At 48.9% G+C, this 12,743-nt stretch overlaps 10 protein-coding genes across 10 annotated transcripts; 6 read left to right on the top strand and 4 right to left on the bottom strand.

Moving 5' to 3' along the window:
- Window positions 1-3,524: 3,524 nt before the first annotated feature.
- Window positions 3,525-3,872, top strand: N7482_009000 (glycoside hydrolase family 131 protein; the record flags this gene model as incomplete). Its single annotated transcript, XM_056691124.1, has 3 exons — window positions 3,525-3,612; window positions 3,668-3,804; window positions 3,855-3,872. The coding sequence occupies 3 exons, from the start codon at window positions 3,525-3,527 to the stop codon at window positions 3,870-3,872; spliced, it is 243 nt and encodes an 80-aa protein (XP_056540889.1).
- A 71-nt stretch (window positions 3,873-3,943) lies between these two features.
- On the bottom strand, window positions 3,944-4,382 carry N7482_009001 (uncharacterized protein; the record flags this gene model as incomplete). The annotated part of the gene is made up of 2 exons (XM_056691125.1): window positions 3,944-4,063; window positions 4,314-4,382. The coding sequence occupies 2 exons, from the start codon at window positions 4,380-4,382 to the stop codon at window positions 3,944-3,946; spliced, it is 189 nt and encodes a 62-aa protein (XP_056540890.1).
- A 402-nt stretch (window positions 4,383-4,784) lies between these two features.
- N7482_009002 (SDR family oxidoreductase) lies at window positions 4,785-5,585 on the bottom strand (the record flags this gene model as incomplete). Its single annotated transcript, XM_056691126.1, has 1 exon — window positions 4,785-5,585. One exon carries the CDS (start codon window positions 5,583-5,585, stop codon window positions 4,785-4,787), a length of 801 nt encoding a protein of 266 aa, XP_056540891.1.
- A 722-nt stretch (window positions 5,586-6,307) lies between these two features.
- Window positions 6,308-6,640, top strand: N7482_009003 (uncharacterized protein; the record flags this gene model as incomplete). Its single annotated transcript, XM_056691127.1, has 2 exons — window positions 6,308-6,447; window positions 6,517-6,640. 2 exons carry the CDS (start codon window positions 6,308-6,310, stop codon window positions 6,638-6,640), a joined length of 264 nt encoding a protein of 87 aa, XP_056540892.1.
- A 283-nt stretch (window positions 6,641-6,923) lies between these two features.
- On the top strand, window positions 6,924-7,380 carry N7482_009004 (uncharacterized protein; the record flags this gene model as incomplete). Its single annotated transcript, XM_056691128.1, has 2 exons — window positions 6,924-7,132; window positions 7,188-7,380. The coding sequence occupies 2 exons, from the start codon at window positions 6,924-6,926 to the stop codon at window positions 7,378-7,380; spliced, it is 402 nt and encodes a 133-aa protein (XP_056540893.1).
- A 13-nt stretch (window positions 7,381-7,393) lies between these two features.
- N7482_009005 (uncharacterized protein) lies at window positions 7,394-8,112 on the top strand (the record flags this gene model as incomplete). Its single annotated transcript, XM_056691129.1, has 2 exons — window positions 7,394-7,697; window positions 7,751-8,112. The coding sequence occupies 2 exons, from the start codon at window positions 7,394-7,396 to the stop codon at window positions 8,110-8,112; spliced, it is 666 nt and encodes a 221-aa protein (XP_056540894.1).
- Window positions 8,113-8,145: 33 nt separating this feature from the next.
- On the top strand, window positions 8,146-8,734 carry N7482_009006 (uncharacterized protein; the record flags this gene model as incomplete). The annotated part of the gene is made up of 3 exons (XM_056691130.1): window positions 8,146-8,228; window positions 8,266-8,608; window positions 8,669-8,734. The coding sequence occupies 3 exons, from the start codon at window positions 8,146-8,148 to the stop codon at window positions 8,732-8,734; spliced, it is 492 nt and encodes a 163-aa protein (XP_056540895.1).
- Window positions 8,735-9,005: 271 nt separating this feature from the next.
- Window positions 9,006-9,791, bottom strand: N7482_009007 (YoaK family protein; the record flags this gene model as incomplete). The annotated part of the gene is made up of 1 exon (XM_056691131.1): window positions 9,006-9,791. The coding sequence occupies one exon, from the start codon at window positions 9,789-9,791 to the stop codon at window positions 9,006-9,008; it is 786 nt and encodes a 261-aa protein (XP_056540896.1).
- Window positions 9,792-10,333: 542 nt separating this feature from the next.
- On the top strand, window positions 10,334-11,906 carry N7482_009008 (Oxalate decarboxylase OxdC; the record flags this gene model as incomplete). The annotated part of the gene is made up of 4 exons (XM_056691132.1): window positions 10,334-10,702; window positions 10,768-10,920; window positions 11,003-11,189; window positions 11,257-11,906. 4 exons carry the CDS (start codon window positions 10,334-10,336, stop codon window positions 11,904-11,906), a joined length of 1,359 nt encoding a protein of 452 aa, XP_056540897.1.
- Window positions 11,907-12,402: 496 nt separating this feature from the next.
- N7482_009009 (uncharacterized protein) lies at window positions 12,403-12,717 on the bottom strand (the record flags this gene model as incomplete). Its single annotated transcript, XM_056691133.1, has 1 exon — window positions 12,403-12,717. One exon carries the CDS (start codon window positions 12,715-12,717, stop codon window positions 12,403-12,405), a length of 315 nt encoding a protein of 104 aa, XP_056540898.1.
- Between the last annotated feature and the right edge of the window lie 26 nt (window positions 12,718-12,743).

Below are 12,743 nucleotides of genomic sequence, written 5' to 3' on the forward strand. Positions count from 1 at the left end.
AACGCCGAGAAAAGATAAAACGGCCGAAAAGAGATAAATCGCATCGTTACCTATAAAACCTATATTATCGGAGACGTATACTAGTTCATAGAATTCTTTATTATACGAACTAGAAATATATCTAATTTATCGGTAAATTACTACCGGTCTATTATATATATATAATTTAAAAAATTATAAATAATAACGAACTATAACTAGAATAGAAACTTCCGGCCTAATTAGAAACTCCCGTCGCGTAAAAGTACGCTAAAACCCTTATTTTCTAATAAAAGAAAATATCGAAATACCCCTAGATTCCTAGTAATTACTCGCCTTCTCTTATTAATCGAAAATAGGAAACCTAATAGAACTCGATAATAAAAGAATTAATATTAACACTAATTAACCTTAGGTACCTTTTACTTATATCCACTTTCGGACATAAAATACACCTAAATCAACTAAAATTCTCTATTAATATACCTCTCGCTACCAATTATCCCTATTATAATAAAACGGTCTTAAAAGGATAACGACTCTAAAAAGAAAAACTATAAATAGCCTTAGCTATATTCTTTTCCTTCTCTTTCTTACTTCTCTCTACCCCGGGGCTACGGTTCCTAGCTAATTTAATTAAGGATCAGTAGCAGGAACTTTAGCCTACGGAATTATAAAAGTAAAATAGATTTTATAACTAATACTATCATTATAAGTCTATTACTTATACAAATCAGAAGTGAAACATCCCTATTTCTCTATTATAGCTAAGGATAGCTACTATTAGAGGGGGAATAAATTATAAAGGATTACGTATTAGTCTAATATAGGGAAGCGTTAATATTAAAAGTGGTTATATCATTCTTTATCATCACTCGGTATCGTTATTCCCTAATAAAAGAGAGTGTCCCGTTTCCTTTCAATCTGAATCGGTAAGATTCAGTCTTTGAAAAGAAGAACGGCTGAACTGTATCATAATTGTTTCATTATCTATTCGCCATCGATTCTTTACCTAATCGACAGGCCTTCTACCCTGACAAGTAGTAAAATCGTTACAATTTCTATCTTAAGGCTAGTAATATTCTAAATAAAGATTAAGGTCTATACTTTAAAATAAGGCTAGTCTTTTTTAGGGTCCCAGTTAGTATTTAGTAGTTTTTTCTCTATATATCTATACTATCTCTACCGATAGACTATTTCTATATAATTAACTAAGTAGATAATCTTTTTTCTATTAGTTTTATATTTCTTTAGGGCCTTTTTAAAAGATTATCGGAGGTCTAGGAGCTACTCTTATTATTTCTAAAGGATATAGTTAAGTTTAAAGATTAGGATATTCTTAAACTTAATTTTAGGCTTATCTTCCTTAAAGGATAAATAAGTATATTAGTAATAATATAATTAGGATTTAGATATATTTCTTAGATTAAGCTTAGCTTCGAGGGTAGTTATTTTATCTTATAGGCTTTTTAGTTTTTCTAGCTTTTAGATCCTTTTTTAGATAGCTTAGATATTTATATCTAGCTTAGTATCTATAGTCGAAAAGATTTCTTCTAGGATAGGACTTAGTAAGTTATTAGTAAGTACTAAAAAGTTCGGTTTAATATTAGTAGTAATACTAGAGCGGTTTCTTAGTACTATAATTCTTTAGATAATCGAAAAAGAAGAATTAGAATTATTATAGGGTCTACTTATAGGGTAGAGAGCTTATCGATTAGGTAAAAAGGAACTAGTATAGTTAGATTAAAATAAAGACTAATTCTTAAGGAATTAGAGGAATATAGAAAAGATATAGGACTTTTATACTAGAGTTGTAACGATTTTACTACTTGTCAGGGTAGAAGGCCTGTCGATCAGGTAAAGAATCGATGGCGAATAGATAATGAAACAATTGTGATACAGTTCAGCCGTTCTTCTTTTCAAAGACTGAATCTTGCCGATTCAGATTGAAAGGAAACGGGACACTCTCTTTTATTAGGGAATAACGATACGGAGTGATGATAAAGAATGACATAACCACTTTTAATATCAACGCTTCCCCATATCAGACCAATACGTAATCCTTCACAGCGATAGACTTAGCGGAGGTTTTAAAGGGATAAGCGAGATTAGCGATAGAATTAGGCTCTGTCTATAGGAAACTAGAGGATTCAAAGTTATCCTCGAGGTTAGAATTAAAAAGGACGGAAGATATAGCTATTTTACTTACTAAAACGTACTACAAGAGAGGGTATCTTTATAAATTCACCAAAATTTTAATATTAGCCGTAGGTAGGTAAGACTAGGGTTAAATAGGCGAGAGAGACTAGGGGTATTAAAGAAATCGACTAAAACGCCTATATTCATAGCGTAGCAGAGGCAGATAGGTAGGAAAAAAAGATAGCTAAGATAGCTACATAAAGCTATTCCCGCATAGACCGTAGACCCTAACTACTAAGCCCTATTTTCCTAAAGGAGCTCACCGCTTCTTCCTCACCGCTTTTTCGAAGGGGTATTACACATACTACGCTAAACTAAATATAGGGGGGGGGGGGGGGGTTTTAACGCTCGGGGGTGTGTTTTTAACAATGCTCCTAGCGCCGCAGTCAGTGCCCGAATTGGAATCACAACTCCACGGCCACGGGACGATAACTCTCACAGCTAGATGGGGGAAAAGGAATTTGCTCTTGCTTCTTGAGCCAAATGAGGTGCTCACATTTTGCACTTGGCCTATGAGAGCGAATAATAACATGGTCAGATATTCATCAGCGATGGCTTTACAGGGCCTCACCTGGACAGATTACTTCTGTAGATAGTAGGTCCGAGGCGTATCTAATGTTGATATTTGTTGAAAGCAGGTGGCGCTACATAGACAATGAGTCCTTACACTGTTACCCCTGGTTCACTCCGGTGTCCACTAAATATCAAAATCAGTGCAGAGTATTCACCGGACCTCCTCCTTTGAAATTCGAAAGAATGACAAGCATATCTATGCAGTTTCTCCGTATTCGACGGAGCTGGACGTTCCTCCTACGTAGATTTCACGGATTTGTGACGCTACGTCGTTATTCCTGACCTATACCGGCACTAGTCTCATTGGCAACATTTTCAGACTCCCCGGTATGTGGATGTGGGTACGGAATCAACTGTAAATTGAACAAATGTCCCCGCAGCGCTTGGTCGTCACACCATCTGAGTGGCGGTAAGTCTTGCCAAAAGGACGTTCCCAGCAAGTCTAACCAAAATGGCAAGAATGTTTAAACACAGTGTAACTTCACCTTCAAGAGCGCTAGCAGTGTAGGAATTGCAAGGTTCTCTTCTTCCCCGCAGCAATGCTCACCCTCATCCTTCTTCTTGAAGGATCCGGAGTGTGGATTTACAGAGCACGCAAGGATGAAAAATGACCGAGCGAAGGTGAGGGACTGGAGGACCAAGACCCTTGCTGGTGATCATTCCCGTGCAAGTCCGTCGGCGGCCCCTTTCATGGCCGTAGGCCCTCATCTGGATGAGCAATAATGCTGTGTGCGATACAGTGTACAGATATGATTTGCCGCGACTTGTGAATGATGTCCCTCCCAATCGCGGCGGTATGCGGTGCTGTTCTGCGGAGTGGCATATTTAATGCTACTTTCGCGGTAGAAGATTTTGACCAATGTGCGTTGATTGACTGTTTTTCTTTGACCATTATACTGACTCTCTTCGGGCGTAGGGTCCTGGTCCAAGGAAATTGCGCCCTGGCAGTGGTACATTCACGGTACTGGATCCACCGATCAACACCTTGCGCTCTCCTCTCATTTTGAGAATCCAGCAGATACCAGCGATGCTCAAGGGACCCGAATCACCATTGTAAGTAAAGGGTGATTTGCGACAGGGAGGCATGCACTCACTCATGCTAGGACGGGACGTCCTTGTGAAATGGTCCAGCTATGGAGCGAAGCGAGCTCATCCCTCGGGCCTCGGAGGGTTTGGGTCGCGAGCGCCTCTTCTACCACTTCTCGTTGACCACACCACCAATGCGCCAAACCCTCGGTTTGAACCCCAGATGGCATTCATCGAGGTGAAATGCCACACGCTCCGTGTTTGCGATAGGGTCGACGCTGATATGCTACGAAGAGAGCCACTTTACAGAGCTACAATACGGTTTGCTGAGCGGCGACTTAGCCAGCGAGGACAACACACTTCGTTAGTGTGTGAGCGGGACGACTGAATGGATCGCGCAACTTGAAGCCGGGACCTGGTACAACTTGGCCTACGATATCGATTTTGACGTGCAGACGGTCGAGCTATAGGCATCCAACGAGTCGGACCTATTAGCCGCAGTTGTCACGGGCGTTAGCACATCAACCTCGACCAACTCTGCCGATTGGCATGTCGGTCAACTGTGCCTGGACAATGGCGGGACCGACTCCCACGCGGAGGGGCATCTTTGTGGAGAATGCGCCAATCAGGACCCCGATTGCGGGGTCGTTTGCGAGCCAGTCGGGATGATGGAATGATTGGGAGGGTTCACGGGTGGCCGACGTCACCGCTGGTGCACAGAACACAGAAACACAGAAACTACCCATATGCTACAAGGACCAGGATGGAGGCAGGGCAAGGTAGTGGTGAGAGCACCGGGATAGTGTTGATCTCCCCTTGAGAGTCTCTTTCAATTTCCATCGTGGGTGAATCCGCCGACACGCGAGGGGACTGGAGGGGACTGTGAGGGGGCCCCACTAGTAAGAAACTGCAACTAAGCATGAGGTCATGTCTCCACCAGAGCTGATTGGCGATCACGCTGCCAACTCCAAGAAACCGGAGATTGAATCATTATGTACAGGGTCCATTTACCGCACGCAGTATCCGCCATCGATGCGCAAATCATTGCCGGTCATGTAGGTGCTGGCATCGCTCACCAGATAGACATAAGCCCCCTTCAATTCCTTCGCCTGGCCATTGCGGCCCATGGGAATCATGGAGAGCCACAGGTCTTGGATCTTTTGGTCGACAAAGTCCGACAGGCCGGTGTCAATGTAGCCCGGCGAGATGCTGTTCACACGAGCAAAGTCCCGCCATTCGTTGGCCAACGACCGCGCCATGTGGATACAGCCGGCCTTGGCAACGTTGTAGGAGGTTTGCTCCTGGGGGAAGTTGGCGATGTGACCCGACATGGAGGAGGTGATGACGAAGCTGCCCGTGCCGCGCTGCTTGAAGTGCGCGCCCACAGCCTTTGCGCAGTGGAAGGTGCCCGTCAAATCAGTTTGAATCACCTCCTCCCAGTCTTGCACCGAGCCGTCGAGAACCCCGCTGCTTGCTGTGCGGCCAGCATTGGCGATGAAGGCGTCGATCTTGCCGAATTCCTTGATGACGGTGTTGACCAGTTCCTGGACGCTGTCCCAACTGCCAACATCACACTTGTAGGCCTTCACCTTGACGCCGTACTGCTCCTGCAGCTCCTTGGCATTCTTCTCGCCGCCTGCCGCTCGCGAGGCGTAGGTGATGGCGAGGTCGGCACCCATCTCGGCGCAGCCACGAGCGGCCTCGATACCCATTCCGCGGGGGCCCGAAGCACCTGTGACGACGACGACCTTGCCCTTGAGGCTGAAGAGGTCCTTTAGACTGTCGGATTGGGGCACTGGGATCGGCATATTGACTGGGTAGAGAAAGGTTTCTGCTGGTGGAAATTGCAAGATGAAGGAGGGTGGGAGGTGGGAAATGGGGAGATGAGCAGTGAGATGTGAGAATGAAGAGTGAGAAGAATGAGGGGGAAAACAGGAGGAGGGGAAGTAGATAAGACTGAGCAATTAAGAATAGAACAATGGAAAGGACCAATGGGAAATCCAAAAATCCAGCTTGGCTGTTGATGACTGCATGGTGTACTTGAGGCAACTCGGCCCCTCGCTTTTGCCTCTTTGGGGCTCGGCCATGACCTAATTGTGGAGCCGTCCGCGTTCGCGCGCATCTGATACGCTGCTCCCCCGAGGACCTCATGCGCCCAGGCCGGATTTGTGCCCCTCACTTCGAGGTTGCGACGAAAGTCCTGTCCAGACCGAGTGGCATGGAACACTGCGACAAGACGGATGGTTGCGGAGCGGTGATGTCATGACTTGCGCGACCACCAGACTTAGAACTCATCGTGCCGAGAGCTGGTCGGCGCGTTCGCGAAGAAACCCATTTGCTAGCCCCTGCGGAAAAGAAACCAGCGAATACCGTCGGACCTTAGTATAATATTCCAAACTTGCGACATGATCTATGGAAGGATGCGCGCGGTGTGTAAGCGGATTGTCCCACCTCCGTGGGCCGTGCAGATATAAACCTGCAAGGGAGGAGATGCTATCGCAATGCTATTCACAAATTGTGCTTCGTCATCATGGAAGGCTTTATTGCCCAGGGAGCCCCTCGGTCCCAACCTTCGGAGGAGCGTCAAATGAAGCCTATAAACCGATCGTCGACCGTGAAAACCACTAGCAACCTTCATCACAATGGATTTGACGACAGATTCCTATCTAGGTATGGGCATGATATTGACCCTTGGCGCTGCCCTGTGTGATCCCAATCCCTAGTGCCGCCGTAAAATAGGGTTCGGTCATTTTTCAGCCGTGATGCTCACATCGGAGATGTCGGCCGCGACCCTCTACGCGATAAGGAACACGTCGAGATTCATACGTGGGATGGCCCCGATGACCTCGCCAACCCCGTGTAACCTGAGACCCGAGTCCCCTTCCCCAGAGGAAACGAGATTGTAGAGAATAGAATGTTGACTCCGATAGATTCAATTGGAGCAAGACGTATAAATGGGTGCTAACGCTCACGGTTTGTTTCATGTCCGTGGGAAACATCTTCTTGGAACGTGGGAGCAGCATTTTGGCCGCTCATCTTTGTACCATTGACGGAATCTTCGGGTCGTATGCCTGGCTATTTTGTCTCCTACCTATTTTATCCTGGTTGTCTCCCTCTTCCCGTCCGCATTTTCCCAAAACTTTGCCATGCTGGTGGTTACCCGCTTTTTTGGCGGCGGGGCATCGTCGGTGTCGGTCAATATTGTGGGAGGCAGTATCAGCGATGTCTGGTATGGTGATCAGGCCCGCAGTGTGCCCATGTCTCTGTTCGGGTTTACCAGTGTTGTGGGAATCGCCCTCGGTCCATTTGTTGGGTCTGCCATCCAACAAATTCATAAGAGCAATCCGTGGAGATGGTAAGCCCGGAGAGAGTTTCCCTGCACGGAACTGAGCGAGACTAATCGACCATAGGATTTTCTATATTCGGATCATCTATAATGTTGCGCTCATTCCAGTGTTTTACATGATTCTACGTGAAACACGAGGGAATGTCATTTTGAAAAAGCGAGCTCAAAAGCTTCATCATGAAACTGGTCATTCCATATATGCCGAGAGCGATTTAGACACGAGGAGCATGTGGAAGTTATTCCAGGTGTCCTTCTGAGCGGCCTACTCGAATGCTATTGACCGAGCCCGTCGTTACTTTTTTCACGCTCTGGGTGAGCTTTGCTTGGGGAATCCTCTTTTCGTTCTTCTCCAGCGTGGGACAGACGTTTCGTCATAATTATGGCTGGGGCACCTTCACCACTGGTCTTGTACAACTCGCGATCTCCAAAGAGGCGGTCATCTGCACCGCTGTCAACCCAATTCAAGACCGGATCTACCTACGCTCTGCCCGCAAAAATCAAGAGAATCCTGGTCTTCCGATTCCGGAGGCTCGCCTGTATACCTCTATCCCAGGGAGTCTGCTCTTTGCTGGCGGTTTATTCTGGTATGGGTGGGGAGTGTTGGCAACGGTTCCATTCACTGGATAGTGCCCACGCTGGGCGTAGCGTGTACGGGTGTGGGGATTTATTCCATCTACATGGCCGTGGTGAATTATTTGACGGATGCCTACGAGAAATACGCCGCATCAGCCCTGTCAGCCGCTTCACTAGGCCGCAGTTCGTTCGGAGCATTTCTCCCATTGGCTTCCTTTGAACTGTTTGACACACTGGGATATGGATGGGCTGGCTCATTACTTGGTTTTGTGGGAGTCGCTCTCTCGGTCGTGCCTGTGGTACTAGTCCTCAATGGACCGGACATCCGGCGACGCAGTCCGTTCATGCGCGAGTCCAGGTTCGAGGCGCATGCGGAGCCGATACAGGACCGTCCTTCAGCAAATACGGGCGTGTGAAACAATTTTTCTTCTTTCTCATTGTTGAAAAAAATGAGCAAACTGATAAGGCTGCGGTCGTGGGACCAAGGATCATCTCCAACAGAGCTTAATAGCCAATTGGAGCCGTTGCCTATGTTTATCTCTATCTGATGTTCATAAAGAGTACGTCAGTATTCAAAGAGAAATTGGGGGTTTCCCCTGGGCTCATATCGCATTGGGTTTGGCGTTGGCTGCGTGCTTAGTCGGATTGTTTGTGGCCGTGTTGCCAACCACATTGCAGTCCCTGACTCGGCTCGGGGGCTGCATCACCTCCGAATCCCGATTGCCGCCTATGATGGATGGATATTGGGCGATTCCGCTCGGCTTAATTTGGTACGGCTGGCCCGCACAGGCCCATACCCACTGGATTGTGCCCATCCTTGGAACCAGGGCCTTCGGGGTCAAGGTGATCATGAGCTTCATGTCGGCTAACACTTACATGGGGGACTCTAATCTGATCCATGCAGCTTCTGTGGTATGTTCAAGCCCTGTATGCGCAGCTGGAGAAGTTTCCCCGGAAACTGACGCATACTAGAGCGTGGCTAGTACCGCTGTGCGATCTTGGTCGGCGCTGTTCTACCTCTCGCAGAACCATCGATGAACAGTGCCCTCGGCCTTGGATGGGGAAATTCCCTCCTAGCATTCATCGAGCACCGTGTGTCCTTTTCTGTTTGCGTGATACGGCACGGTCATTCGCACTCATTACCTCCCACGTTCGCCTGTAGTTGCAGTTGCTAGATCACCAAGCGTTATAGATTGGCATATTAGAGATCTCATATAGATTTTCTTGAAAAACGGATGATATTTGATGACCAAGGGTTTTCTCGGCCATCGGGCGTATCAAACGCTCCCAGTCTGAGCTGCCCACAACATCAGAACTCTTCTGAGGCTGGCTCATCGGCTTTCCAGACCAGCCAAGCGAACAAAATGGCCGCTTTTAACAATGCTGCGGTCCATAAGGCGCCCATCAGCCCAACTGAGCTATGTGCCCAAAGCCCTCCCAAAATGGTTCCAAATAAGAGACAAATCACGGCTCCCACGCGACGCATCTCCTCGGCACTGCCAACGACTTTAGGCGAAAGTAGATCGGGGTGGGAGAACAAGTCACAGTAGACACTGGTGAGGACCACACTAGTCAAACCGTTATACTTGAGTACACGACTGGACACAGCCTGGCCGCTGCTCTGGAATGCGAGTAGCGCGATGGGAACCAGCACAAGCCAGCTCAAGGGTGCATCACGGGCCGGCCGATACACGGTTACTACGATGGCCGCCGCGATGATGCAGGCCCATTGGACGAGAAATGAGGCACAGAGGACCCAGCGTTGACGAGGCAAGAAGGTACGATGGAAGGCTGCAAAGCAAAGCGATCCCAGGCAAAAGCCGGCGATCGAGACCCCCGATTTGATCCATCGATCATCGTCGGTTCCCACCAGGCCAAGGCCAAAATAGACCGTGTTGCCGGTTTGCATGCTCACAAAGGAGCCCCAGATAAACACCGCGGAGCTATCAAGCAGACCCGTGATGACATAGCAGAAGAGCAACAGCAAATCTCCGCGCCGCGGATCGAGCTCAGTGCGAAAATAGTGCAATATTCGACGCGGCCGAGGTGGGCTTGAATGCTCGTGGCCTAACAACGGCTCATTCTCGCCAGGCATTTCGGCAGGGATGGGACGCCACTGGTGGCCACCGGTTGCGGCTCAGAAAGCTACTGTCGTAGCGTGGTGTTGTGTCTGGCTGTTGAGAAAGCGTGGGACACTAGCAAATGTCTTAGCCAGAGTGCATGAAGAAGAGGAAGAAAAAGAAGGCCCTACTCGTCGGACGGCGTACACCGCCATGAGACGAGCTCGCACGGGGCTGCACGGGACTTCGTGCGGAGAAGTCATCCATCCCCCTTCGATTTAAGTTACTGTCCTCATCTCCAACTTTCCTTACAATTTGATCCTGCTTTCTTTTTCCGCCAAGGTCCGCCGAGCCCCTCTCACTACGATTGCTGTGCGTCATGGACCCACCAAGTACGGAGAAAAGCTAGGCTCCAGACGCCCTGAAGTGGGGGGAAAGTGGGGAAGGTTACGATTCAAAAGCGCGGCCCCGACGCCGCAGCCGTGGAATGCTGGAATTCAGGTGCGATCTTCGAGACAGCGATCAAGTCTCATGTGTGATCGATCTTGCGTGACCCTGAGAATCGTCCGCTGCCACCATGCACGTTCTATCCACGCCATTCGTGGCTCTGATTCCCCTGGGGTTGCTGTTTGGCGTCTCGGCCATCCCGGCCCCCGATCATGCACTGCAGCAATTGCTGCGGGTCCCTCCGAGTAATCGCCAAGAGATGTTTGGTAGTCCCCCCTTTAGCCCCGGGCATCGCGACCCGTTTGACCATAAGGTCGATTCGGTCGGGGACGGCCGAGAACCCTTACCGTTCCGCAACGGCGACGGGGCGACTGTCCAGGGCCCGCGAAACAAAGACCGCGAGCGTCAGAACCCCGATCTCGTTCGTCCTCCGAGCACCGACCATGGCAGCATGTCCAACATGCGGTGGAGCTTCGCCGACTCGCATATACGCATTGAGGTAGGGTGCCTGGCCGGTCACAGACCCCGGAGGTTCTTGGGACCTGTCTGCTGATCAGCTTCCAGGAGGGCGGGTGGACGCGCCAGACGACGATCCGTGAGTTGCCCACGAGCCGTGAGCTAGCAGGTGTCAACATGCGCTTGGATGAAGGGGTGATCCGAGAACTGCACTGGCATACCGAGGCCGAGTGGGCGTATGTACTCGCAGGGAATGTTCGGGTAAGTTCGCTCGGTCATCGACATTCCGGCCGCTTGGTCCTGGTGAGCAATTGTTTGAAGAGTGAATGACATGTTGTGGTAGGTCACTGCGCTGGACCCGGATGGCGGCAGCTTCATGGATGACCTCGAGGCTGGAGATTTGTGGTACTTCCCGGCGGGCCATCCGCATTCTCTGCAAGGACTCAGTCCCAATGGCACCGAGTTCCTACTAATATTCGACGATGGCCATTTCTCGGAGGAGTCCACATTCTTGCTAACGGATTGGATGGGTGAGTCGAGTCGTTCATGAAAGAGGCCCCCCTACGGTTTGGTCTTGCGATTGACCATCTCCACTAGCACATACATCCAAGGCGGTGTTAGCAGAAAACTTTCGCCTGGCCCCCGATGCATTTAAGTCGATCCCCCCGTCGGAAAAATACATTTTCAAGGGATCCATCCCAGACAGTATCGACAAAGAGAAGCCTCGTGGCTTTCGAAAATCCAATATCTGCTTCACCCATCACATGCACGCACAGGACCCGATTCGCACGACTGGTGGTCGGGTGCGAATTACGGACTCGACCAATTTCCCAGTCTCGAAAACGGTGGCTGCAGCCCACCTAGAAATCGATCCCGGCGCGCTTCGGGAGATGCATTGGCACCCCAATGCAGATGAGTGGACCTACTTCAAGAGAGGGCGCGCTCGAGTTACGATTTTTGCCGCAGAAGGGAATGCTCGGACTTTTGACTACATGGCCGGCGATGTTGGCATTGTCCCCCGCAATATGGGCCATTTCATTGAAAATCTGAGTGACGATGAGCCACTTGAAGTGCTTGAACTGTTCCGAGCGGATAAGTTCCAAGATTTCTCGCTGTTTCAGTGGTTGGGAGAGACACCGCGACGCATGGTTGCAGAGCATATTTTTGCCTCTGACCCGGACGCTGCTGAGGCTTTTTTGAAACAAATCGAGGGAGCCGAAAAAGACCCTATCAAAGGTACTAACTAAACCTGCTCTTTGTGTCTGATTTATAATTCGACCCCTGCTTCGGGTTAATTTACCGCGCCTATCCGAGGCAGGAAGTCTTAAGGTACTGGGTGAAGAAGGACGCAGACATCTACAGTTGTATGGGGGCTGTAGATACTTTTAAATGTCATCAAATAACTACAAAGTTTAATTCTTAGTCTATACGGTCATTTCCATTTCGACAAGTTATCCATACAGATCTTCATGGTACGGTTCGGGAGGGGGGTGGAACAAAAGAACGCGACACGTCCAGTCTCCATCGGCATTTTGCCTACAGAAAATCAAAGCTTGCCAAAAAAAAAAAAAAAACTATCGGACATTTTGAATTCGTAAACGCTGGCTTCATCACTAAAAAGCTAGCGGCGGTCGTCAAAATTATTAGGAACGAACAAGATACCCCGGATGGCATTCTTGAGACATCCCGCGATATTCACTCACATTCACGTATCATCACCACCTTGACCGCTCTGTTCTTTGCTTAGACATGAATAGCGGTGCCATTCTCTTTCCGAACGAATTCAAGAAATCCCTGGAGATGATCGTGCTTTGGCTGTCCCACAACAAAAACTACGGGCTTGCCGTAGGGGGCAGACACCTTGATTGTCTGACCACCTTGGTATCTCCGTCCTGTCCAAACGTGAGTATATGACTCATTTGGCCCAGGCAGATAGACCTTGACGCTCTTCCGGCCTGGATCAAGAACAGGTGCGACATTTAAGTCAGATCCAAGGAAAAAGCTCTCGTAGCTGATGTTCTTGGCCTTCAAGTCATCTGGATAGTAGATAACTGGCATGCTGATCAAGGGCCAGCCCAAATTTT

This window comes from Penicillium canariense, assembly GCF_028826845.1.
Source record: "Penicillium canariense strain IBT 26290 chromosome Unknown utg000006l_segment0_segment0, whole genome shotgun sequence".
Lineage (NCBI taxonomy): Eukaryota > Fungi > Ascomycota > Eurotiomycetes > Eurotiales > Aspergillaceae > Penicillium > Penicillium canariense.